The 26,609-nt window shown below is 40.9% G+C and overlaps 1 protein-coding gene across 1 annotated transcript in view; it reads left to right on the forward strand.

Annotated features, from left to right (window-relative positions):
- The window catches only part of Prcp (prolylcarboxypeptidase), a 52,402-nt gene that overhangs the window by 20,398 nt on the left and 5,395 nt on the right, over positions 1-26,609 (forward strand). The window contains 7 exon segments of the mRNA NM_001106281.3: positions 12,123-12,263; positions 14,605-14,706; positions 18,308-18,489; positions 19,162-19,319; positions 20,534-20,703; positions 25,351-25,515; positions 26,211-26,398. Of these exon segments, the coding sequence (NP_001099751.2) occupies positions 12,123-12,263; positions 14,605-14,706; positions 18,308-18,489; positions 19,162-19,319; positions 20,534-20,703; positions 25,351-25,515; positions 26,211-26,398 (1,106 nt within the window).

Below are 26,609 nucleotides of genomic sequence, written 5' to 3' on the forward strand. Positions count from 1 at the left end.
CACAGGCACACAGGCACACAGGCACACAAACACACACGCAAGTAAAAATATTAAAAATAAAATAATGCCCTCAGCATTTAAGAAATAAATAAAAGGAAGGTTCATAGTTTAATTTTTATTAAACAAAACTGTATGGTTAGTAAAAGAACCACATACTTAGAAACACACCGAGCTATTGCTTTAGACATACATCTTATTATTATAAAGGTACTGCCTTATACAAAGGTATTGTGGTAGCTACTGCCATTTTGAATTGCCAAAATGGCACAAAGGCAAAATATTCTCTTGCTCTTCTCTTTCAAGCTAACAGGTGAGTACAAGAACTGAATCACTTTGTAAAAGGACTGTTCCTGTAATGGATCACTACTTTTGTTTTCCTTTTCCTTGCCATTTTTGTCTCATCATAATATTTCCTTTATGAATCTTGATTTAAAGAATAAATAGACTATTTTTATAAAACCCAGTATAGAAGGAAGGGACTGCTGTGTCTCTCCTGCTTATCATAGACAAAATTGTGTCAAGAATAAGGCGTTATGGCTTTGCAGAGGTGACTCAGTGGTTAAGAACACTAACTGTTCTTCCAGAGGTCCCAGGTTCAAATCTCAGCACTCACATGGTTACTCACAACTCCATGGTCTAGAAACACCAGTTCTGAGGATCTGATGCCTTCTGCATCCCTGGACACTGCGCTCACATTGTATACAGACATACATTCAGACAAACATGCATACAATTAAGATGAAAATCTCAAAAAAAAATCCCTTGAAGATGAATAGGGTGTCATTGCATAGAAAAGTGTTATATTTGAAGACTAGTTAAGGAAATGCCCATCATCTATTCTTGTGGACTCTAGGATGTGCTTTTGTTCTTTTTTTTTTCCGTTTGTTTTTGTTCTGTAGTCTGGGCTAAGCAAGCATAAAGTCTTAGACTCAACCCTGACACCAAGCAAAGGATGCAAGCAAGACCTTGGTGATTGGCAGTGAAGTGGAAGGAAGAATAATTTCTGTGTGTAAAATTCATCTTCCTCTAATAATCATTTCTCTGCTGAAACTACATTGTCCTCCAGGAAAATCATTGCCCCTAATTCTTTCAGCTAAATTCAGTCTTCAGTGCTCCCTGTCTTCCTATAATGGAGACAAATACATGTTGAATGTTTAAGCAGGTTTTGAAGCACTTTGACACATCAAGTGGAAATAAATAGGAAGTCACTCCCAATGATTTGATCCCTAAGACAGGCCATTACCCTCTGTTCTTGTTCTTGCTCTAGGAACACCAGAGCCTGTGGTCTAGAAGGACCGACTCCAGATACACAGGCTTCTCCCCTATGGCCACAGGGTCCGGCTTCATGGTCATTTTCAATTTTAGCTCTTTCTTTGAGAGCTTGTGTCCTTTCTATTGGGAGATGTCCTTTTCCTCAGGAATCAAGTGTGCTTGGGAACATTGTCACATCCTATTTGAAAAGCTAACAGAATGCAATGCCATAATCTCTAAGTAGAGGAAGAAGGTGTTCATGTCCTCATCTCTGGATTAGGGTTATACATGAGAGAGCCTCCTTAAGGCATATTGACTCATTGGAAGTGAGTCTGTTTTCTTCCTTCCTTCCTTCCTTCCTTCCTTCCTTCCTTCCTTCCTTCCTTCTTTCCCTCCCTCCCTCCCTCCCTCCCTCCCTTCCTCCCTCCCTCCCTTCCTTCTCCCTCCTCCTCCTCCTCCTTCTCCTCCTCCTCCTTCTTCTGTCATGTTTATCTCCAAGGATACCTTTTATATCTTTAATACAATTTCTGCCTTCAATTACTTTATAACTGAGTGCCTAAGACTACCATATGGTGAGCTTCTAAAATGAAAAGCTGTTGAGAGAGTGTGATTTTGTTTTAACCCATTGACTTAATTGAGCTAACTGTAACACTGTAGTGATGACCATCATCAAGGTCAGCACAAGGACCAGCATGCCCTGTGTTTTGGAATATGACTGAGTAAACAGCTTATGACTGTACCCACAGATTTTTAGAGGAAAATTCTTGAGTGGTCCCTGGTGAGGGGGAAAGCTTGTCACCCTATCCATAACTAACTGTATGTTATGAAAATAGCATGTAGATCTAGTGTATGTCAGAAGCAGGGGTGGGAAGCGGTGTTTATCACAGCATGTGTTTGATTTTTATCTGTTAGTCACGTTATTTGGGAAATTATGTAACTTCTCTGAGGGTCATCATTCTATCATAAGACATTATGAAAATATTTGCAGATGACTGGAGATGACCAGGTGGTCGATAGCACGGAGCAGGTACTCCGTTCTTTCCCCTTCTCACTGCCCCAAATTGTCACCCACTGTGCTTAATTGATTTGTATTACTTCTGAACTATGCTTCTTTCTTGAGCAGTTACAAAATGCAAGCATGTATCTTTGCCTCTGTAGATTTTATTTAGAGGATGTCCTCTTGCTGTCTTTCACTCCTTGCTTACAGGTCCTTTTCATATTTCTTTTTTTTTTTATTAACTTGAGTATTTCTTATATACATTTTGAGTGTTATTCCCTTTCGCGGTTTCCGGGCAAACATCCCGCTCCCCCCTCCCCTTCCTTATGGGTGATCCCCTCCCAACCCTCCCCCCATTGCCGCCCTCCCCCCCACAGTCTAGTTCACTGGGGGTTCAGTCTTAGCAGGACCCAGGGCTTCCCCTTTCACTGGTGCTCTTACTAGGATATTCATTGCTACCTATGAGGTCAGAGTCCAGGGTCAGTCCATGTATAGTCTTTAGGTAGTGGCTTAGTCCCTGGAAGCTCTGGTTGCTTGGCATTGTTGTACATATGGGGTCTCGAGCCCCTTCAAGCTCTTCCAGTTCTTTCTCTGATTCCTTCAACGGGGGTCCTATTCTCAGTTCAGTGGTTTGCTGCTGGCATTCGCCTCTGTATTTGCTGTATTCTGGCTGTGTCTCTCAGGAGCGATCTACATCCGGCTCCTGTCGGCCTGCACTTCTTCGCTTCATCCATCTTGTCTAATTGGGTGGCTGTATATGTATGGGCCCCATGTGGGGCAGGCTCTGAATGGGTGTTCCTTCAGTCTCTGTGTTAATCTTTGCCTCTCCCTTCCCTGCCAAGGGTATTCTTTTTCCTCATTTAAAGAAGGAGTGAAGCATTCACATTTTGATCATCTGTCTTGAGTTTCGTTTGTTCTAGGGATCTTGGATAATTCAAGCATTTGGGCTAATAGCCACTTATCAATGAGTGCATACCATGTATGTCTTTCTGTGATTGGGTTAGCTCACTCAGGATGATATTTTCCAGTTCCAACCATTTGCCTGCGAATTTCATAAACTCGTTGTTTTTGATAGCTGAGTAATATTCCATTGTGTAGATGTACCACATTTTCTGTATCCATTCCTCTGTTGAAGGGCATCTGGGTTCTTTCCAGTTTCTGGCTATTATAAATAAGGCTGCGATGAACATAGTGGAGCACGTGTCTCTTTTATATGTTGAGGCATCTTTTGGGTATATGCCCAAGAGAGGTATAGCTGGATCCTCAGGCAGTTCAATGTCCAATTTTCTGAGGATCCTCCAGACTGATTTCCAGAATGGTTTTACCAGTCTGCAATCCCACCAACAATGGAGGAGTGTTCCTCTTTCTCCACATCCTCGCCAGCATCTGCTGTCACCTGAGTTTTTGATCTTAGCCATTCTCACTGGTGTGAGGTGAAATCTCAGGGTTGTTTTGATTTGCATTTCCCTTATGACTAAAGATGTTGAACATTTCTTTAGGTGTTTCTCAGCCATTTGGCATTCCTCAGCTGTGAAATCTTTGTTTAGCTCTGAACCCCATTTTTTAATAGGGTTATTTGTTTCCCTGCGGTCTAACTTCTTGAGTTCTTTGTATATTTTGGATATAAGGCCTCTATCTGTTGTAGGATTGGTAAAGATCTTTTCCCAATCTGTTGGTTGCCGTTTTGTCCTAACCACAGTGTCCTTTGCCTTACAGAAGCTTTGCAGTTTTATGAGATCCCATTTGTCGATTCTTGATCTTAGAGCGTAAGCCATTGGTGTTTTGTTCAGGAAATTTTTTCCAGTGCCCATGTGTTCCAGATGCTTCCCTAGTTTTTCTTCTATTAGATTGAGTGTGTCTGGTTTAATGTGGAGGTCCTTGATCCACTTGGACTTAAGCTTTGTACAGGGTGATAAGCATGGATCGATCTGCATTCTTCTACATGTTGACCTCCAGTTGAACCAGCACCATTTGCTGAAAATGCTATCTTTTTTTCATTGGATGGTTTTGGCTCCTTTGTCAAAAATCAAGTGACCATAGGTGTGTGGGTTCATTTCTGGGTCTTCAATTCTATTCCATTGGTCTATCTGTCTGTCTCTGTACCAATACCATGCAGTTTTTATCACTATTGCTCTGTAATACTGCTTGAGTTCAGGGATAGTGATTCCCCCTGAAGTCCTTTTATTGTTGAGGATAGCTTTAGCTATCCTGGGTTTTTTGTTATTCCAGATGAATTTGCAAATTGTTCTGTCTAACTCTTTGAAGAATTGGATTGGTATTTTGATGGGGATTGCATTGAATCTGTAGATTGCTTTTGGTAAAATGGCCATTTTTACTATATTAATCCTGCCAATCCATGAGCATGGGAGATCTTTCCATCTTCTGAGGTCTTCTTCAATTTCTTTCCTCAGTGTCTTGAAGTTCTTATTGTACAGATCTTTTACTTGCTTGGTTAAAGTCACACCGAGGTACTTTATATTATTTAGGTCTATTATGAAGGGTGTCGTTTCCCTAATTTCTTTCTCGGCTTGTTTCTCTTTTGTATAGTGGAAGGCAACTGATTTATTTGAGTTAATTTTATACCCAGCCACTTTGCTGAAGTTGTTTATCAGCTTTAGTAGTTCTCTGGTGGAACTTTTGGGATCACTTAAATATACTATCATATCATCTGCAAATAGTGATATTTTGACCTCTTCTTTTCCGATCTGTATCCCCTTGATCTCCTTTTGTTGTCTGATTGCTCTGGCTAGAACTTCAAGAACTATATTGAATAAGTAGGGAGAGAGTGGGCAGCCTTGTCTAGTCCCTGATTTTAGTGGGATTGCTTCAAGTTTCTCTCCATTTAGTTTAATGTTAGCAACTGGTTTGCTGTATATGGCTTTTACTATGTTTAGGTATGGGCCTTGAATTCCTATTCTTTCCAGGACTTTTATCATGAAGGGGTGTTGAATTTTGTCAAATGCTTTCTCAGCATCTAATGAAATGATCATGTCGTTCTGTTCTTTCAGTTTGTTTATATAATGGATCACATTGATGGTTTTCCGTATATTAAACCATCCCTGCATGCCTGGGATGAAGCCTACTTGATCATGGTGGATGATTGTTTTGATGTGCTCTTGAATTCGGTTTGCCAGAATTTTATTGAGTATTTTTGCATCGATATTCATAAGGGAAATTGGTCTGAAGTTCTCTTTCTTTGTTGTGTCTTTGTGTGGTTTAGGTATAAGAGTAATTGTGGCTTCGTAGAAGGTATTCGGTAGTGATCCATCTGTTTCAATTTTGTGGAATAGTTTGGATAATATTGGTATGAGGTCTTCTATGAAGGTTTGATAGAATTCTGCACTAAACCTGTCTGGACCTGGGCTCTTTTTGGTTGGGAGACCTTTAATGACTGCTTCTATTTCCTTAGGAGTTATGGGGTTGTTTAACTGGTTTATCTGTTCCTGATTTAACTTCGGTACCTGGTATCTGTCCAGGAAATTGTCCATTTCCTGAAGATTTTCAAGTTTTGTTGAATATAGGTTTTTATAGTAAGATCTGATGATTTTTTGAATTTCCTCTGAATCTGTAGTTATGTCTCCCTTTTCATTTCTGATTTTGTTAATTTGGACGCACTCTCTGTGTCGTCTCGTTAGTCTGGCTAAGGGTTTGTCTATCTTGTTGATTTTCTCAAAGAACCAACTTTTGGTTCTGTTGATTCTTTCTATGGTCCTTTTTGTTTCTACTTGGTTGATTTCAGCTCTGAGTTTGATTATTTCCTGGATTCTACTCCTCCTAGGTGTATTTGCTTCTTTTTGTTCTATAGCTTTTAGGTGTGCTGTCAAGCTGCTGACATGTGCTCTTTCCTGTTTCTTTCTGCAGGCACTCAGCGCTATGAGTTTTCCTCTTAGCACAGCTTTCATTGTGTCCCATAAGTTTGGGTATGTTGTATCTTCATTTTCATTAAATTCTAAAAAGTTTTTAATTTCTTTCTTTATTTCTTCCTTGACCAGGTTATCATTGAGTAGAGCATTGTTCAATTTCCACGTATATGTGGGCATTCTTCCTTGATTGTTATTGAAGACCAGTTTTAGGCCGTGGTGGTCCGATAGCACGCATGGGATTATTTCTATCTTTCTGTACCTGTTGAGGCCTGTTCTTTGACCAATTATATGGTCAATTTTGGAGAAAGTACCATGAGGAGCTGAGAAGAAGGTATATCCTTTTGCTTTAGGATAGAATGTTCTATAAATATCCGTTAAGTCTATTTGGCTCATGACTTCTCTTAGTCTATCTACATCTCTGTTTAATTTCTGTTTCCATGATCTGTCCATTGATGAGAGTGGGGTGTTGAAATCTCCCACTATTATTGTGTGAGGTGCAATGTGTGTTTTGAGCTTTAGTAAGGTTTCTTTTACGTGTGTAGGTGCCCTTGTATTTGGGGCATAGATATTTAGGATTGAGAGTTCATCTTGGTGGATTTTTCCTTTGATGAATATGAAGTGTCCTTCCTTATCTTTTTTGATGACTTTTATTTGAAAATTGATTTTATTTGATATTAGAATGGCTACTCCAGCTTGCTTCTTCTGACCATTTGCTTGGAAAGTTGTTTTCCAGCCTTTCACTCTGAGGTAGTGTCTGTCTTTGTCTCTGAGGTGTGTTTCCTGTAGGCAGCAGAATGCAGGGTCCTCGTTGCGTATCCAGTTTGTTAATCTATTTCTTTTTATTGGGGAGTTGAGGCCATTGATGTTGAGAGATATTAAGGAATAGTGATTATTGCTTCCCGTTATATTCATATTTGGATGTGAGGTTATGTTTGTGTGCTTTCATTCTCTTTGTTTTGTTGCCAAGACGATTAGTTTCTTGCTTCTTCTGGGGTATAGCTTGCCTCCTTATGTTGGGCTTTACCATTTATTATCCTTTGTAGTGCTGGATTTGTAGAAAGATATTGTGTAAATTTGTTTTTGTCATGGAATATCTTGGTTTCTCCATCTATGTTAATTGAGAGTTTTGCAGGAGACAGTAACCTGGGCTGGCATTTGTGTTCTCTTAGGGTCTGTATGACATCAGTCCAGGATCTTCTGGCCTTCATATTTTCTGGCGAGTAGTCTGGTGTGATTCTGATAGGTCTGCCTTTATATGTTGCTTGACCTTTTTCCCTTACTGCTTTTAATATTCTTTCTTTATTTTGTGCGTTTGGTGTTTTGACAATTATGTGATGGGAGGTGTTTCTTTTCTGGTCCAATCTATTTGGAGTTCTGTAGGCTTCTTGTATGCCTATGGGTATCTCTTTTTTTAGGTTAGGGAAGTTTTCTTCTATGATTTTGTTGAAGATATTTACTGGTCCTTTGAGCTGGGAGTCTTCACTCTCTTCTATACCTATTATCCTTAGGTTTGATCTTCTCATTGAGTCCTGGATTTCCTGTATGTTTTGGACCAGTAGCTTTTTCCTCTTTACATTATCTTTGACAGTTGAGTCAATGATTTCTATGGAATCTTCTGCTCCTGAGATTCTCTCTTCCATCTCCTGTATTCTGTTGGTGAAGCTTGTATCTACAGCTCCTTGTCTCTTCTTTTGGTTTTCTATATCCAGGGTTGTTTCCATGTGTTCTTTCTTGATTGCTTCTATTTCCATTTTTAATTCCTTCAACTGTTTGATTGTGTTTTCCTGGAATTCTTTCAGGGATTTTTGTGACTCCTGTCTATGGGCTTCTACTTGTTTATTTATGTTTTCCTGGAATTCTTTCAGGGATTTTTGTGTCTCCTCTCTATGGGCTTCTACTTGTTTATTTATGTTTTCCTGGGATTCTTTCAGGGATTTTTGCGATTCCTCTCTGTAGGCTTCTACTTGTTGTCTAAGGGAGTTCTTCATGTCTTTCTTGAAGTCCTCCAGCATCATGATCAAAAATGATTTTGAAACTAGATCTTGCTTTTCTGGTGTTTTTGGATATTCCATGTTTGTTTTGATGGGAGAATTGGGCTCCGATGGTGCCATGTAGTCTTGGTTTCTGTTGCTTGGGTTCCTGTGCTTGCCTCTCGCCATCAGATTATCTCTAGTGTTACTTTGTTCTGCTATTACTGACAGTGGCTAGACTGTCCTATAAGCCTGTGTGTCAGGAGTGCTGTAGACCTGTTTTCCTGTTTTCTTTCAGCCAGTTATGGGGACAGAGTGTTCTGCTTTCGGGCGTGTAGTTTTTCCTCTCTACAGGTCTTCAGCTGTTCCTGTGGGCCTGTGTCTTGAGTTCACCAGGCAGGTCACTTGCAGCAGAAAAGTTGGTCTTACCTGTGGTCCTGAGGCTCAAGTTCGCTCGCGGGGTGCTGCCCACAGGCTCTCTGTGGCGGCAGCAACCAGGAAGATATGCACCGCCCCTTCCAGTAGCTTCAGTGCACCAGGGTTCCAGATGGCCTTTGGTGTTTTCTCTGGCGTCCCGAGATGTGTGTGCAGAGAGCAGTCTCTTCTGGTTTCCCAGGCTTGTCCTTTTCATATTTCTACATGATGAATCGAAGCAGGAAGCATCTTTCAAATCTTCCTTCCTTCCTTCCTTCTTTCTTTCCTTCCTTCCCTCCCTCCCTCCCTCCCTCCCTTCCTTCCTTCCTTCCTTCCTTCCTTCCTTCCTTCCTTCCGTTCTCTTTTTCTTTCACTCTATTTTAGAAAGAACTGCTGTGCTTGACCAGAAATGTGCTTCCTTTTTCAGATCATGCCTGCAAGGCTTTTGGGGCCCTAGGACCCACCTACTTTGCCCTTTGCACTCAGCTTGCTTAGAGCAAGCAGATAAGATTGGCTTCTGCAGTCTTTTCTTTCATGCTGTGATTATACTAAAGTCTCCACTGGAGGCCTTGGAAATGTGTGTCTCCGTCTGGACAGCAGAGGACATGTGTGTGACCACTGGGTACTGAACACTCAGTTCTGTAGCTACAATTGGTGTTCTTGATGACCAGACAGAGTCAGGAGAGTGCTGGAAATTCATGTTTTGCAAAGGACATTTATTTCACAACACATTTCTGCCTCAATGGTTAGGGAAGCCCTCGGTGGGGGTTGGTGGTTGGCAGAAGCTGTTGACACTGTAAGGATAATTCTTGTAAACCGGGCAGTGGTGGTACACACCTTTAATTCCCTCACTTGGGAGGCAGAGGCAAGAATAATTCTTGTAATTCACTGAAAAGCTTCATTTCCCTCTTAAGATCTAGTGTGCGTCAGATCAGGCATGACACTCTTAATACTGTCCCTTCGGATCATGGCGCTATCAGTCTCCACCATTCTAAAGGCTCTAGGTAGTTCTTTCCTGTAGTTATATGCAAATGTTACCATTGTAAGAGGTTTGATGGTTATATTTAAGTGGTAGTTCATAATTTCAAAATGTAAGAAAAAAAAGCCTTAAAAGTATAACCAAAGTTCCTCATATTTAAATTATTCTTTTTTAACTTGGTCATGGTTTGGCTATTTCGTGAAGTTCGAGTACCTTTTGTATGTTTTTTTTTTTTCAGTGTAGTTCAAACTTCAAACCATATAAATTCATTTTGTTTAGTCATGTTAGAGTAATTCCAAGATGATAGCTTTATTGTCTTATCTCTTAAACCTTTCGGGTTACACTCGTAAAAAAAAAAAATAAGAGCATTTTTCTCATGTAGCCAGAATGATATGGTTACGTCTAGAAAGTATTTAGTATCATTAGATTTCTTGTCCACATTAAAATTAACTCAGTCATCCCAGGTTATCACTTGCATGTTATTTATTCAAACTAGGGTCAATGCTGGATTGCACTGTCTCTGTTATTGGGTTCCTTAGAACTTACTTATGCTAAAGCAGGTCCTCTGGCCATGCATTGCCTTGAAATGTGTCCCATCCTCAGGTTTGCCCAGTTGACTTTTGTAGAGTTCAGATTACTCTGCTACCCTCTGTATACCTTCCTTTGGGGTAAACTATAGTCAGGATTAAAATAAAAATGGAACGTTTTGTGTGTGCGTGTGTGCGTGTGTGTGTTGGCAAGAATGAATCATAGACCGTTGCAGGTCCACTTAAATCCAACAGAATGCAGACACTAGGTCAAGGCAGATGACAAAAATTTATTGTAATCAGGCTGCTACTGATGGATCAGCGCCACAGAACAGACCAGGGAGCTAAACTGCTACTTGAAGGAATGTTGTACAGCGTATTTAAAGGATGAAATCGTAGAGAAATGGGGAGCCAGGTGGACTGTAGCATTGCTCCCATCATATTTGGACATAAGGGTTTTTGATCAAGGGAATTTCCATCAGTCAGGATAGGAGCTAGTTCCCGAGCCTGGGAGCATGAATTTAGCTTAATCCTGCCAGCAAGATGGAGAAGTTGTCTTTGAGATGGCCGGACTCTGACAACTGTTAACAACAGAAGCTGTTCAGCTATAGGGAAGTACTCAGCTTCCCTAGGACCTGAGAGCTTGAATTTTGTTTCTCTCTATGATTAAATGGAGTCTGAAAACGAAATGGTAGTACTTAATAAGTTTCTTTTTCTTGTTCCCAACAAGACGATATTGTTTTCTTTTCTTTTTTTCTAACATTGTATGCATGAGGGCATATGTGCCCTCCTACCCAACTATCTGTGATGTTAATTAAGGTGCTGATAGCCAGTGCTTTCTGTAAAGCATTACACTAGAGACAAGAGTGTAGTTTGTGATATTAAGATGTGTTTTAGATTGGTTTTTCCTGGTGTTTTAAAATGCCATTAGTAACTCTTGTTTGAATCAGGGTCTTTGTGAACTATCATTTCTCTAACTTAATCATCTCCCTTCAGTAACTGACTTCTAGCTAATAGCTCTTCCTCATCTAGGGACAATTTGGTATTCTGGAAGACAGTACTATCAGAAAGGCAGCTTTACTATGGAATTTTTAACCATAATTCCCAGTTTCAAATTAAGGAATTAACTTTTGGTGGCTCAGGTGTGCTGATATTTTAAATGGTGGCAATTGAACTTTTCCCTTGTTTGAAATTTTTCCTTATATATTAATGGCTTGCAAGAATCGAGTATTTCAGCCAATCAAACTATCTATTTCTATGGTCAGTTTGTTTTACGCAAAGCTTATTAAAATGCGACCCTATAACAGATAGTTCCTTTGTTGCTGACTCCTTCCTTGTTTGGCTGATGCAACTCTGTTGTTTTTAAACATGTCTTTGCTCCCTTGTGTGGCAGATGTATTGGCCTATCCTGTAATTTCTTTGTCCCAAATGCCTTTCAGTGACTTTGGTAACAGCCTTAGTTCCTCTGTTGGCTCTTTTTCTTAGAAATGGTTAGACATCAAACTCCCGACATTCGAAGTGTTCGTTGGTATTGGAGTCACACGGTGCATAGATCTTTTCAGTGGTCCAATTAGTTCTTGATTTTTATATTAAAAGTTTGAATAATGAAAATTCAGATAGTAAGGCATTTTGAGAACTAATGGGATGTGTTGACATTTGACAAGTACCACATGTTCTCACCACACTAAATATGAGGGGTGATGCTTATGCCCAATTCATCCATTCTGAAATATGTACATATTTCAGCACATCGTATTGTAACACTATAAGTATATACAGTTTTTATTTTTCCATAAAAATTAATCAGATAAAATTAAATCATTTAAAAATTTTAATTTGACATTATGCTTTTAAGTAACTACTTTATTTTATAATTATATCATTTCTTTTTACACCGAAAATCTTGACCACCATAGAAAATACTGCTTCATCTCAGTATTCAAGCAAAATAATTTCAAAATGGCATTAGTATTCATAAGACCAAATGAACTTTAAATTTTCTTTTGATTATTTTTATAGTATAGTTTGATTTCTGTAGAAGAATGTTAATTTCATTTACTTAATATTATTTTTAATTCCTTTTTCTTGAAATATGTCTTGCCTGTTTTGTATTTATCATAGGTTGACCACTTTGGGTTTTCTGACACAAGAACTTTTAAGCAGCGGTACCTAGTAGCTGATAAACACTGGCAGAGAAATGGTGGATCTATACTTTTCTACACTGGAAATGAAGGGGACATTGTCTGGTTTTGTAATAATACGGTATGTACACATTAGTGATTAGTTGAAATAGTACCTTTTACAGTGATAACCAGGAGAAAATGCTTAGCCGTATAGATGACCAAGAATTACTGCTTTAATTATAATGCTCTTCAGAAATTAAAGGAGAGTCAGCAAGATGGCTCGGCTGGCAATGGCTCATGGCCTGACTTCATCCCTGAGCCCCGCTTGATGGAAGGAGAAAACCAACCCCTATACATTCTTCTTTGATGTTCTCAAGGGTGGTGTGGCATGTGCCCTCCCCAGATGAGTACATAAATGTAATGAAAAATAAATAAACTCAATAGTAATAGAAAGATGGCAAAAGTTCACCAGTGAACGAAAAGCGTCAGTGCTAGGAATTCAGAGCCAGCTTGTGCTGCCCTCTAGTTCAAGGTCAGACTGAAACAGACAGACAGACAGACAAGTAGACAAAATCACATTTGGGGGGAAATTTAGTCATAACACCAGTGGGCAATATTATGTATCCTTGGCTTGATTATGGCCTGTAGAAGGTAAATGTAAGGTTAGAAGTTTTTGTATTTAATACTGTACTTTAAACATAAAGTGAAGATTTGTATTATGATCAAGAAATTTGTAGATGATCAATAAATATTTACAAAATTAATAAATAAGACTGAAACAAAACCAGTGCAAACAAAGAAAATTATAAAAGTTGGTCAGTTGGAAGGGTGTAGCCGAATTTTCATGTAGTTTCCTGTTCTACCGTTTTTTAATTTGTTAGCATTAAAATAGTATAATCTATTAGCTTTCTTCACTAACTTAATGTTCTATCACCTTTTAACAATGCATCTATTAACAAGACGGTTTGGAAGGAACACAGACAGTGCTGCAACTAGAGAATGTCAAGTTTCTGCCGGGAAGCCAGGCTGTGAACTCCTGCCCAGTGGGGAGGACTGTTGTCTCAGTGCCAGTGCCCAACTGGGCACCATACTCAGGGGCTCTTGAAAAATGTTTGCTGAGCCAAACTGAGTTGACAGGAAAGACATTGACTCTAAGTTTACAATTTCTGTCTTACTCATTTGTGATTATTTTCTTCAGATGGCCAGGAACCAAATCTCCTGGGCATGGGGAGTGCACTCCTCTTCGTAGCACTCAGGAAGGTGAGGGTAGAAGATGTAAATTTGAATCTTTCCTGCTTCTATAGTGACACCCAGTCTGCAAAGCCAAACAATGAAAAGAAAAGCAAACAAACAAACAAACAAACAATTTAAATGTCAGGCGGTGGTCCCAGCCCTCAGGAGGCAGAGACAGTGTCACAAAGTTCGAGACCAGTCATTTTGAGGTTCCTATGCCTTGCCGTTAGGGACTAGTAACATATTAAACACCTACAGCGTTCACCAGGAATGATATGGCTTTGACCTATATGCTACACTGTCCAATCTCAACAGCCTTCCTAATGCTACAACCCTTTAATACAGTTTCTCAGTTTAATACAGTTGTGGTGACCCGCAGTCATAAAATTATGTCTGTTGCTACCTCATAATTGTAATTTTGCAATTGTTATGAATCATAATGTAAATATCTGATTTTTCCTATGATCTTAGAAGACCCTTGTGAAACGGTTGTTCCATACCTCCCAGTGGTCACAACCCACACATTGAGAACGGCTAATCTAATCAGTTAATGCTGTCTGCCTAGGGTGCTTTCTTAGGAAGGATTCAGAGGGCACCGTCCAGCCAAAGGAAAGAGACAGCAAATGGTTAGTGAGGAGCCAGCATTGTGGAGTAAGGAAGCCTAGTGGCCTTGGTGACTGAGCCTTGGGTCTCAGTGTCCTTGCCTGTAAAACCACAGTGCCCGATTCTTGTTTATTGTGCTAATTAAGTGAATTATTACATGTGCAATTAGAACAGTATCTGACACTTTGCAAGCAGTAATTAATAACAGCTGCTGTTAGCTACTGTTGATTTTCTAATAAATTAGATTAAAATCCCAAGGGGGGTTAATATTGCTTATTTATCCTTTAATTCCTTTATGTTGTCTGTGTATGTCTTTGAGGCTTGCGCATCTTTACCTCCTTCCAAGAATATTAACCACAGTGCAGTTTGAAGACTGACATATAGTAGTGACTCGGGGTCAGAGGGTCAGGATAGGAAGAGATGAGGTGACTATTAGATGAACACAGTGATCTTATTTTGCTCCATTGTAGCACAGTGTGGTACAGCTATTGTGGATATTTTTTTCCTGTGGAGCACACATACATTGCACAGTTTTTAAAGAGTCCTTTCTGGTCTGGTCTAACGTCTATTTCATATGGTTTGCAAAAGTTCAATGCGATGTTGTATGGCCCAATTTGACTTGTGAATTTGGGAACTCTTCCTAGGGGTTCATGTGGGATGTGGCCGAGGAGCTGAAAGCTATGCTGGTGTTTGCTGAGCATCGATACTATGGGAAGTCCCTTCCCTTCGGTCGGGACTCCTTCAAGGTAAGCACTCATTTTTCTTTTAAGGTTAAAGCGTTTGGGTACCCTTTCTGGTGGTTATTTAACTTTAGAACATTTTATACTCAAACAGTGTGAGATCACTTTAATTTGAAGTGTCTGAAAACTTAATAATTTTTACTTTATCTTTCATACACACACACACACACACACACACACACACACACACACATATATATATAATTTGCACAAAATGAGAATTTTTCTTTGTTTATTCCTTTTTGTGCCAAGGATCAAACGCAGGCTTCCTGTGTGTAGAGCGAACATTTCCACCAATCTTTGGTCTCAGTCGTACCCCGAGAACTTCAAAGCCACGCATTCTTTCTAATTACTGTCACTTTTAAAAAGAAAATTCAGAATCATTCCCTGTATATAACTGTTCTGCCTGAGTGTGGCTGTGCTCCATGTGGGAGCTGGTGCCTGAGAAGTTCAGTAAGGAGCACTTCCTCCCCTGGAACTGCAGGTATGGATGGCTGTGAGCCCGTGTGTGTGCTGGGAACCAAACCCAGGTCCTTTGCAAGAGCAACAAGTGCTGTGACCTGCTGAGCTAACTCTCCAGCTCCCTGTCAGTGGTTCTTTCTTTCTTTTGTTTTGTTTTTAGTGCTGGGGAACCAAGCAGGGCCTAACACGCTTAACGTAGAGGGCTCTACCCTTAAGCTACACACGTATAGCCCCCATTAAAGTTCAATTGTCCAGCCTGGCTTCAGCCAGGACAGTCTTATTCTGTTGCTACACAGAGTGCAGGGAATTCATTGTTTCAACAGTGTCAGTAGCAATTCTGCTCTGTGAATGATGAACTAAGTCACTGTTCTGACCTCAGGAGTAAACGAGCAGGCACATCTATGAGAAGGGGTTCAGTGACAGAGCCAGTGTATAAGAATACACGAGGGCCTGGTGTTCCCATAACCTTTCCCCAAACCTTCTACTTGGGCATCATTTTCTTTCACGAATGTATTGTTTCCCCTCCAGTGTATTCCAATTACTATACTATAGCTATCGTGACTGCCAGCTGAGTTTGTTCTGATTGTTGAGTTTGTTCCAGTTATTGCTGTAGCAAATACACACAATCTTTTGATAAGGGGAAGGGAGTTAATTTTGACTGGGGATCCTTTTCTCGGTCGTCTATGGGATTTAGTTCATCTTTGGCTAAATCGTGGACAGCTTAAATGTGTCAAGACTTAATGAAATTATCTCAGCTGCATCTTAAGCCTAGCTTCATAAGGGGTTATTTCTATTACTTCTACAACCTCAACACGGCCTTCGGCAAATAATATCTGGTGAAAATGGCATTTGGAAAGGGGAGCGCGGGCAAGATGCATGGCAGGTGTGGGCAGAGAACACTTATCCTGTTGGAGAAGCAAGCTTGCAAGCTGTGTTACAGTGTTTGAGATGCTGACATTTCCAGGATAGGGCCAAGGCGCATTGCCAGGGTGGTGGAAAGTTAGTTGTTAAGCCCCTTCAAGAAAACCAAGGAATGGGTTCCCTTCCCCTGGCTAACTGTCCTGTTAAAGGAGAAGTCCTGGGGTAAAGGGGATGGAGGAGGGGAGGGGTGCACACCTATCAGTGTCCTGAGCATTCTTCGCTCTCTGACTCCCTGTGGCTTCTGTAACTGAGGAGCACCACAGAGCCTGAGTTTTCCTCAGTTATGCTGCCTGCTAACTCACCTCCTGATTACAGACTTATGATTAGCCACTGTTTCAACCACCCCCTCCCCCACCCCTGCCCTCTTTCTTTTTTCTTTCTTTCCTTCCTTCTTTCTTTCTTTCTTTCTTTCTTTCTTTCTTTCTTTCTTTCTTTCTTTCTTTCCTTCCTTCCTTCCTTCCTTCCTTCTTCCTTCCTTCCTTCCTTCCTTCCTTCCTTCCTCTTCCTTCCTTTCTTTCTTCTCTCTCTCTCTCTCTCTCTCTCTCTCTCTCTCTCTCTCTCTCTCCTTTTCTTTTCTTTTCCTTTTTGTAGTTGTGGTCTTTTTTAGTACTAAAGAAATAAAGGCTCTGTCCTGATAGAACTGGTGACCACCAGGCAAGGAGAGTTGTTTTTAGTGTCAGACTTGGCAGCAATTTTTTTCTTTTTCTTTCATTCACTTTACATCCTGATCACTGCGTCCCCCAACCCCCATCTCCCTCCAACAGTCCCTCTGCCCCCTCCTTCTCCTATGATAGGGTGGAGCCTTCCCCTACCTCCTCCCAGCTGCACACTCCCACCCCTGCACATCAAGTTCCTGAAGGACTAAGTGCAGCTTTCCCCACCGAGGCCGGACAAGGCATCCCAGATAGAAGAAAGTATTCTACACACAAGGCAGCAGCTTTAGGGATAGCCTTGGCTCCCATTGTATGGGACCCACATGAAGACCAAGCTGCACATCTGCTACCTTTGTGCAGGGAGGCCTAGGTCCAGCCTGCGTATGCTCTTTGGTTGGTGGCTCAGTCTCTGAAAGCCTCCAAGGGTCCAGATTAGTTCCTATCCCATTCAGGACCCTCAATCATTTCCCCTCTTCCGTAAGAGTCCTCAAGCTCCATCCAGTGTTTGGCTGTGGGTTTCTGCATCTGTCTGAGTCAGCTGTTGGGTGGTGCTATGCTAGCCCCCTCTCTATAAGCATAACAGAGTGTCCTTAGTATCACTAATAATGTCAGGGATTGGTGCTAGCCCATGGGATGGGTTTCTAGTTGGGCTGGTTATTGGTTGGGCATTCCCTCAGTCTCTGCTCCAATCCTCTTCCCTGCATTTTTTGCAGACGGGATAAATTTTGGGTCAAAAGTTTTGTGGGTGGGTCGGTGTCCCTGTTGCTCTAGTGGGGTTCCTGCTTGGCTTCAGTAGGTAGCCTCTTTAAGTTGCATATCCCCAATGTAGTGAGTCACAGCTAAGGTCACCCCTTGATTCTTGGAAGTCTCCCTATCCCAGATCCCTGGCCTGTCCTTCGAAATGCTCCCCACCCGCAGCTTGGCAGCACACCATAGTGACAATAGTGACAACTCTTGTTGCAGTTTCTTTTTATTCACCAACAGAAATGCCTTTCAAACCTCATAAGGTCACTGGCCTCTACCATCAGACATGAGCTAAGGGCTTAAGAAGCCTCCCTGTACAGACTCTGTGTGTCTCCATAACTATGAAGCCTCCCTGTACAGACTCGGTGTGTCTCCATAACTATGAAGCCTCCCTTTACAGACTCCATGTGTCTCCATAACTATGAAGCATGCCTTTAGCTGTTTAAATTTCTCAACAAAAGCCAGAGCTCTGGCAGAAGAATCACACTGGGTAAATGTTCAAGTAGGGAATAGCAAGATCTCTCTTTGTCTGTTAAGGGAAGTATGTTACATGTTCAAATATGTGCTATGTCTTGCATTTGAAAATAAGCTCTAAAGCGAAAAAATTACATTTGATTGGAAAACACATCATGTTCTTTCACAGATTTAAAACTACCTTTCCTAGATGGCTTTGATGTGGATGATGTGGGGTCTTAGCTCAGTTGTCTGGAAATTTATTTCAAGTAATGAAAACTCTGAACCTATGCTGTGCCTCAGCTCCTATTACGGGCACACTTATACCTGTTTTTTTTTTTTCTTTATTCTTAAATAAATACGCACATATATAGGATTCCCAACATTTGAATTTCCTGACATCAGAACAGGCTCTGGCTGATTTTGCAGAGTTAATCAGGCACTTGAAAGAAACAATCCCAGGAACTGAAGGTCAGCCTGTCATCGCCATTGGGGGCTCTTATGGTGGCATGCTCGCAGCCTGGTTCAGGATGAAATATCCTCACATAGTTGTCGGGTAAGTTCATTGATTCTTGACACAGTTCTTAACAATCAAGAGAAAATTAGAGACTTGTTTTGGGTAAAACATGCTCCGAGCTGTGTTATATGAACACTTCTTTCTCATTAACAACAGTTTTGGGCCAGGTATGGTGGCACACACCTTTAACTTCAGTACTTGGAAGGCAGAGACGGGTGGATCTTTGAGTGTTTGACGCCAACCTGCTCTACATAGTGAGTTTCAAGACAGCCGAGGATATGTAGAGAGACTATGTCTCAAACAGCAACAACAAAAAAAATATCAACAATATGAAGAAACCCCAACAATGCTCTGTTTCTAATCATCTTTGTTTCATTTCAATTTTCATACTAAAGCTGAATTTAGTATTTAGTATTTAGTGTTTCAGTTTTAAGAGTACTTACTGCTGTTTCAGAGGGCACCTAGTTTGGTGCCTAGCACCCATGCCAGGTGGCTCACAACTACCTATAGCTCCAGGTCCAGGGGATCTCACCCCTTCTCTACCCCCCACAGGGATTTAGACACACACACACACACACACACACACACACACACTTGAGTGTGTACACACATGCATGCACACACACACATTTAAAAAAGCAAAACAAACTAAAAGCACGAACAGATGAATTTCATTTCTCTTTCGCTCCTCCCATTTCCCTGATCATTTAGAGCTCTGGCAGCTTCCGCCCCTATCTGGCAGCTTGATGGTATGGCCCCCTGTGGAGAGTTTATGAAGATTGTAACTAAAGACTTCAGCCAAAGTGGTCCACATTGTTCAGAAAGTATCCGTAGATCCTGGAGTGTCATTAATCGACTCTCAGATACCGGTAAGCTTCCATTAAGAGTCAGAATTTGCAGTATGATGTTTGTTTGTTAATCTTTAACTTATTAAAAATCAACACTGGCATTTTTTGTAACTTTGTAGATAATTGTGCGTTTGTATGTGTGTATATGTATGATGCATTATATGAATTTGTATTGGTTTTTATGTGTTGGGTAAGTGCCTGTTAGTACGGTATGTGATCATTGTGCGTGCGTGCGTGCGTGCGTGCGTGCGTGCGTGCGTGTGTGCGTGCGTGCGTGTGTGTGTGCGTGTGTGTGTGTGTGTGTGTGTGTAGGTTCGAGGTCAACTTAGGGTTCCTTTCTTCTACCATGCCCCTCTTTTCTTTATGAGACATCGTCTCTCAGTGAGCCTGCAGCTCATCCATAGGATAAGCTAGTCTGCCAGGAACCTTCAGGTATTGGCTTACCTTTCCCCGTCCTTATAGGCACACACCACCACTTCTGGGTTTTTATATGGGTTAGTGGGGATTCAAACTCAGGTCCTTAGGTTTGCACAGCAGGTACTTTACCTACTGAATGATCTCCGAAGCCTAACACTACCACATATTACACACACACACGCACACACACTCATAGATACATATATGTATAGGGAATCATACCAATCAAAATGAATGAATGAATACATTTTTACAAAGTAAGTGCTTAGTATTGGCAATATCCAGATCAAGAAAAGACAAAACCACCACCACCAAAGGAAAAAAAAAAAGACAAAAAGACAAAAAATCTCATAAACCCTCTGCCCTCTGCTGCTGACTACAGAAATGCTTTACACCGACATGGCGACTCTCTGTTAAACCATAGGCTGATTTTCTGATTTTTGCAACTTAGTAATGATAGTTGCATAGTATATGGGATTTTGGTTTTGGTCTGCTGTATTTTGTGCCATATTCTAATTATTAAGTGTATCCATTTGTTTTATTTAGTTGTAGTTTATGCATTTTTTTTTAGTATTCTCACTTATTTCACTAGTATCTTAAACTGGGAAATAATATCAATTTTGCTAAGTTCTATGGGTTTATCTAGTTGCCCTAAAATATTTATTGGCTGTTGGATGTTTCCTGTAATATCAAATGATGAATAGATGATTGGTGGACCTGTAGATTAGCGGTGTCCTTTAATCTGCAGGCAGTGTAATACCAAATGATGAATAGATGATTGGTGGACCTGTAGATTAGCGGTGTCCTTTAATCTGCAGGCAGTGGTCTCCAGTGGCTCAGGGACACTCTTCACCTGTGTAGTCCCTTGACTTCTGAGAAGATGCCAACGTTGAAAGGATGGATAGCTGAAACCTGGGTGAACCTGGCCATGGTGAACTACCCGTATGCATGCAACTTTTTGCAGCCTTTGCCTGCTTGGCCCATCAAGGTAACAAAAATGTTATTGTCTTCCCCCTCCCCCTCCCCCTCCCCCTCCCCCTCCCCCTCCCCCTCCCCCTCCCCCTCCCCCTCCCCCTCCCCTCCCCCTCCCCCTCCCCCTCCCCTCCTCTTCCTCCTCCTCCTCCTCCTCCATATTTTTCTTTTTCTGATATGCATTCTCTGACTTTCAACATCAAAAAATAAAATCCTATGTAATTGGAAATTTACTCTATAAAATTTATGATTATGAGATGGGATCCTGGGCTCTACCGTTTTCCGATCGAATGGCATGTTAGCCATGTCTTTTGACCTCAGCTTTCTCACTCGAGAAGTGAAGACAAATTTCTTCAACTACAGTGTTGTGGGAGTGAGGAGTAAGGCCAGTAGCTGGTTCTGATAGAATCACTGCTACATGCCAAACGCTGGGTGTACTTGGCGGACGTAATATATGCTGCTTGGTGCTATGTGTATCATGCCTAGATCCACGTAACGCATGTGTATCATGCTATGTGTATCATGTTACATGTATCATGCCTAGATCCATGTAACGCATTAACTAAGTGTAATAAATGGCGGCTTTTGTCATCAGACTGCGGTGCAGTGAGCTGTTAAAGGCAATCTAACTGCTACGCTTACCATGGCTGATCTCCATGCCAAGCAGCAGCATGCAAAACTATCATTTCATGTGCTGTGGTGAGAGCGTGGCCTGATTCCACTGCTTACCACTCTGTGCTCCTACACAAGGGGACTTCGTCCCCGCGCTCCCTGTCTTCATCTACACACAAAAGTAAATTATATATTCCACTGAGGACCATGCAAAATGTTAGATTTGAAGACACTTGAGAATCGTACATTTTGATAATTTTATGTTCTTTATCCATAGTGAAAATATATCACACCCATTTTCAGTCTTTCATAATGCTAAAGGATTTTGTTTTGGTTTTCAGTCAAAGTTTCTCAGTGTAGCCTGACTGTCATGGAAATAGCTCTGTATTTTGAGGCTTGCCTTGATCTCAGAGATCCACCTGCCTCTGCCTCCCGAGTGTTGGGACTAAAGGCCTGTGGCACTACTTCCCGACTATGCTAAAGTTCTTTCAATGGTAAAAGGATTTATTACATATGTTCACCTTTAAATGTTTCTTTGTTAAGAATGTCCCTCTTAGTTTTAAAAACAAAGTCTGGCAGAGTTTATGGTTAAGGTTTGAGGATATAATTGAAGGGATTTCTAAAATGGGTTTTGGAAGTGAAACTAGAATTTGTCATGTGAGAGTAGGGTTTCAGGAGTACCAGCCCAGCCTCCAGTGTGGCTGCCATCTTGGTACCCTCTCAGATGCGGAGCTATTCTGGTCCCTGCACTTGTCTTCACAGGTTCCGGCCTTGAAGCCACTCTGTTGTCCAGGCAGGCCTCCCAAAGTTGCTGGGATTGCAAAGCTGTGTCATTAGGTCTGTTTTGCAAGTACTTTAATTTAGCAGTCCCTTTTATTAAAACTTTGAAGCACCTATTTTCTATTGGACTTATTTACTTGGTGTTCAGTGCGTTCATGAAGAAACAGTTAAATTAAGATGTCATTCGATGTATGTCAGCTCAATTATCATCTTTTAATTTGCCTTTTGAGTTTAGTACATTCGTTTACATTGCCTACTGTTAACAGAAACTACATGTCCGTGGAGAAATAATTAGAGAGTTGATATGTAGAACCCAGGAAGACGAGAAAGGGAAAATAGAAAACCCTTCTGGCACTTGACTCATAAAAGCCACCGAGCCTCTTCTCAGCTTTTAAACAACATTGTTGTGGTTTTCTTTCTTAAGTTGTATGTGGGTACTTAAGTGCCCATGTGGGGACTAAGTAAGAGCTGCTGAGCCATTGCTCCAGCCCCTGAAGGTCATGTTAAGTATAATGAGTTAGACTCAGAAAAATGCTGCATGTTTTCTTTCTCATATGGAACACAGATTTAAATTTCTGTTTCTCTGTCACTATCTGTCTCTCTGTGTCTCTCTGTTTCTTCTCTCTCTCTGTCTCTCCCTCTCGTGTGTAAACCAAAAGAGGACCAGGGGAGGAGAGGCCGAGACCTTAACATCAAGGAGTGGAACCAGAGAGAGTCATAGAAACATGTGACACAAAGGCGAAGGTGTCTGTGAGCCAAGAGGCTGCTGCTCAGGGCACCTGTAGCTCTAGTCTCAGGGAATCTGACATTGATGCCAGGTATGGATGTGATACACAGGTATACTAGTAGGCAAAACACCTATATACATAAAATAAAATTTAAAAAATGACTCCTTGTTTCCAGTTTTCTGAAAGGTCATGATTTTGTTTTTCTTTATGGCTGAATAGAATTGCGTATTATTTGTAAATACCACAGTACGTCTACCACCCTCTGTTGGGGGCAGGTAAGCAGATCGGTTGTTTGGACATGATGAACAGTGTAGCAGTTGGCAGGGATTTCCATGTTACATCTATCTTTGAGGCACGCTTGCCCCCTCACTGTTCTGGTTATTTAGCTCAGAGTGGAGGAGCTGCAGTTCTGCTCTGTCTTTTGGGTAGCTTCCTGACTGATTTGCGTGTGTCTATTTTATTATACACTCTTGCCTGTGGTAAATAAGAGGTCCTCTCCCCCTGTCCTCACCAAGGTCGGTTGACATTTGTTATCTTGACCGTGGCCGCTCTGTCTCGAGGAAATGAAATCTCAGAAGAGTTTTATTTTGCATTTTCTTGATGGCTGAGGACTTCAACACTTTTTCAAGTATTTATCGGCCATGTGTCTTCCATTCTTCCTCCCTTTCTCCCTCTAACCCCCTTCTTTCTTCCTCACCCCTTTCATCTTTCTTTGCTTTGCACACACAAATGGGGTTTGTTTTATTTTATTAGCTTAGTTTGAAAGTTTTAAGTCCACAGATCATTGTCAAGAATAGTTTCATAAAAGATGATATGCACTTACCAGGACAGAACCACAACTAATATTTTCCAGTATTTTTAAATTATTATTACTATCTTTCTTTTGAGACTATATCATTTTTCTCTTTCTCTTTTCTCCCTTAACTCCTCCCATGTACCCTCTTTTTCTTTAATTACTTTTGTTGTTTTTGGTGGTGGTGGTGGTGGTGGTGGTGGTGGGGTGTGTGTGTGTGTGTGTGTGTGTGTTTGTGTGTGTGTGTATTCATAAATATATCAATATAGCCTACTCAGCTCTTACAGTGATACTGTGTAAATGTTTCAGGCTGACCATTTGGTATTGGATAAACCAATTGGTGTGTTCTTCCCTGGGGAAGACTGAGTCTCTCACTCTCAGTGTTCTTTGTTTTTCCATCCTCCCTTGTAACCTATATACATGGGTCATTTGCATTTCTTTCTTGAAGCTGTGCTAGTTGCCTCTCTTATCACTGCGACTAAATACCTGACAAGAAGCAACTGAAGAGAGAAAGAGTATATATCTCACCTTATCTTCAAGGGGAACAGTAATAAAATATTTCCCAATAGCAAGAAAGTTAAAAAACAACATTAAGTAAGCACAACAAGAGGACTAAGATTATAAAAATCAGAATATTTTTTAAAAAAACAAGTGAAATTCAGAATATACTGAAAGTTGAGAGTGTGGAAAGAAGGAAACCCAGGGGCAAAAAGAGTAAACAACCTAAGGGAAAGAAATAGTATATTACCCAATTGTGAGGTAACATAGGTGAGAATAAGAAAGGAACAGCAAGACTATAAAAATACAGTGAAGCAATGATTGCACTGAGAACGAACAAGGAAAAGCACAAAGGTAAAAACAACAGGAAAAAGGAAGGAGAGTGAAAATGCAAAAACAAAAATTAGGAAAAAACGATGAAACATTAATGTTATGTGATAAGATCTTGTCTATAAAAACAATAAAGCAGTGTGTGGTGGGATCTTTGCAATCCAAATCCAGGGATATGGAGACAGTGACCCCTGAGTCTTGATGGCTAACCAGCCTGTCCTACTTGGTGAGTCCCCCAGGCAATGAAAGGAGATGGATAACACCTAAGGAATGACTCCTAAGGTTGCTCTCTGGACCACACATACACATGTATACCCACATGCACACACAAATATGTATACAAACAAAATTTAATAAATTTTGCATTCTTCTGAAAATATAGACCTTCACTCAGCAAAGATTTAGTTATTAGAAGCTTTGCTGTGCCCTGCGGGAGATGTTCTGAAATCAGATGCATGCAGGACAGTAGTGCAAGGTACACTCTAAAAATAGGTACACAGGCTGAGAAGAGAGTCGTTTAGTTCCTCCAGCCTGGGAAACACACACAGGGGTAACCTCAGAGAAGGGGGAAAATTTGAGATGTTATAAAGGGTGACTTGCTGAGTCATTTGTGGATTTAATGCATGGGGAAAAGGGGTTTGAGGAAAGAGGGAAAGAGCATGGTGAAGAATGGTTTACTTGGCTACTGGGGAATCAGTAGGACTGCTTTGCATATCATGCAAATGACTGACTTATGTCCCTACCCTACAGAAAAGTTAAAGATTTTTCCTTTGAGAGAGGAAATTATTCTTCAGAAACAGAACTTTTTAAATGCATTAAGATGTTTAGCGACACGTCATGATGAAAGTCGAGATAACCTTTCCTCTTTGTTACTAAACCAGTTTTCTATTCATGTTCGACTCTTCCCATGTTTATCTCTTAGGAGGTGTGCCGATACTTGAGGAATCCCAATGTGTCCGATACAGTGCTGCTGCAGAATATTTTCCAGGCTCTGAATGTGTATTATAATTATTCGGGCCAAACAAAATGCCTGAATATTTCACAAACAACCACAAGCAGTCTGGGCTCTACGGGCTGGAGCTTTCAGGTGAGCGGGCATTATTTCCCTGAGGGCAGCATGCTCTTTCCTCAGACTGTTGTACTGTATAATACGTCGCCCGGCATTTCCCACCTCACCAGCCACATGACCCCCTCCCCCCTCCCTTCTTCCCTTTCTTCCTATATTTAATCATCAGCACATATACAATGAATAGTTTTCATTGGTTATGATCTCTTATGTTTCAGAGATATAAAAATAATTTATATGACTATTATCATAAAATATAGACTGTTGAGGGAGGTAGATAAGCACTTTAATAGACCTTGACAAGTCCTGGAAAAGAAGCATTGTATGGACACATGAAAGAAAGAGAGGCTAATTTGACTCTGAGTCTCTCTTCCATCACCTGAACATTAAGGCTCTCAGGGTTTTCCTGAGGGTCAGTGGTCAATCATAGGAAAGGAGTCCTTGCAAAAGAAAGGAAGCAAGGAAGAAGAAAGAAAACATAGTACAAACATAGCTGTGACTTCTCAGCTGTGTCTTTTTAGGAGAAACAAGGTGTTGAGTGGTGGAGAAGTTGGAGGCAGGGTGAAGTAGGGGGCTGAAGCTCCAGTGCAAGTGCAGTTCCTAGACCCTGACCCTGGCTGAATGACCTTGACCCTGGCTGAATGACCTTCTGTAATTTTAATTGTTCTCTTTTTGCTTCATTTTCCCTTTGTTTTCTTTCCTGCTTTGCTTCTCAGGCCTGCACAGAAATGGTCATGCCCTTTTGTACTAATGGTATTGATGACATGTTTGAACCCTATCTGTGGGACTTGGAGACGTATTCCAATGACTGTTTTAACCAATGGGGAGTGAAACCACGGCCTCATTGGATGACTACCATGTATGGTGGCAAAAACATCAGTTCACACTCCAACATCATTTTCAGGTGAGTTTGCTGTTTGATGGAGACACTTGCAGAATGTTAGAAAACAGAACTAGGAAAGCGGTAGGTTATAAAGTTAACACTGAATACATTAGTGATGCTAGTCCACTTTGCTATTGAGTTCCAGACACAAGGTAGGTGCTCAGTAAACATCAGATGAGGAGCCGACCTTAATAAATAATAAATGGCAATGGGTACAGTCCTACTTTGGTGA

This window comes from Rattus norvegicus, chromosome 1, assembly GCF_036323735.1.
Source record: "Rattus norvegicus strain BN/NHsdMcwi chromosome 1, GRCr8, whole genome shotgun sequence".
Classification (NCBI taxonomy): domain Eukaryota; kingdom Metazoa; phylum Chordata; class Mammalia; order Rodentia; family Muridae; genus Rattus; species Rattus norvegicus.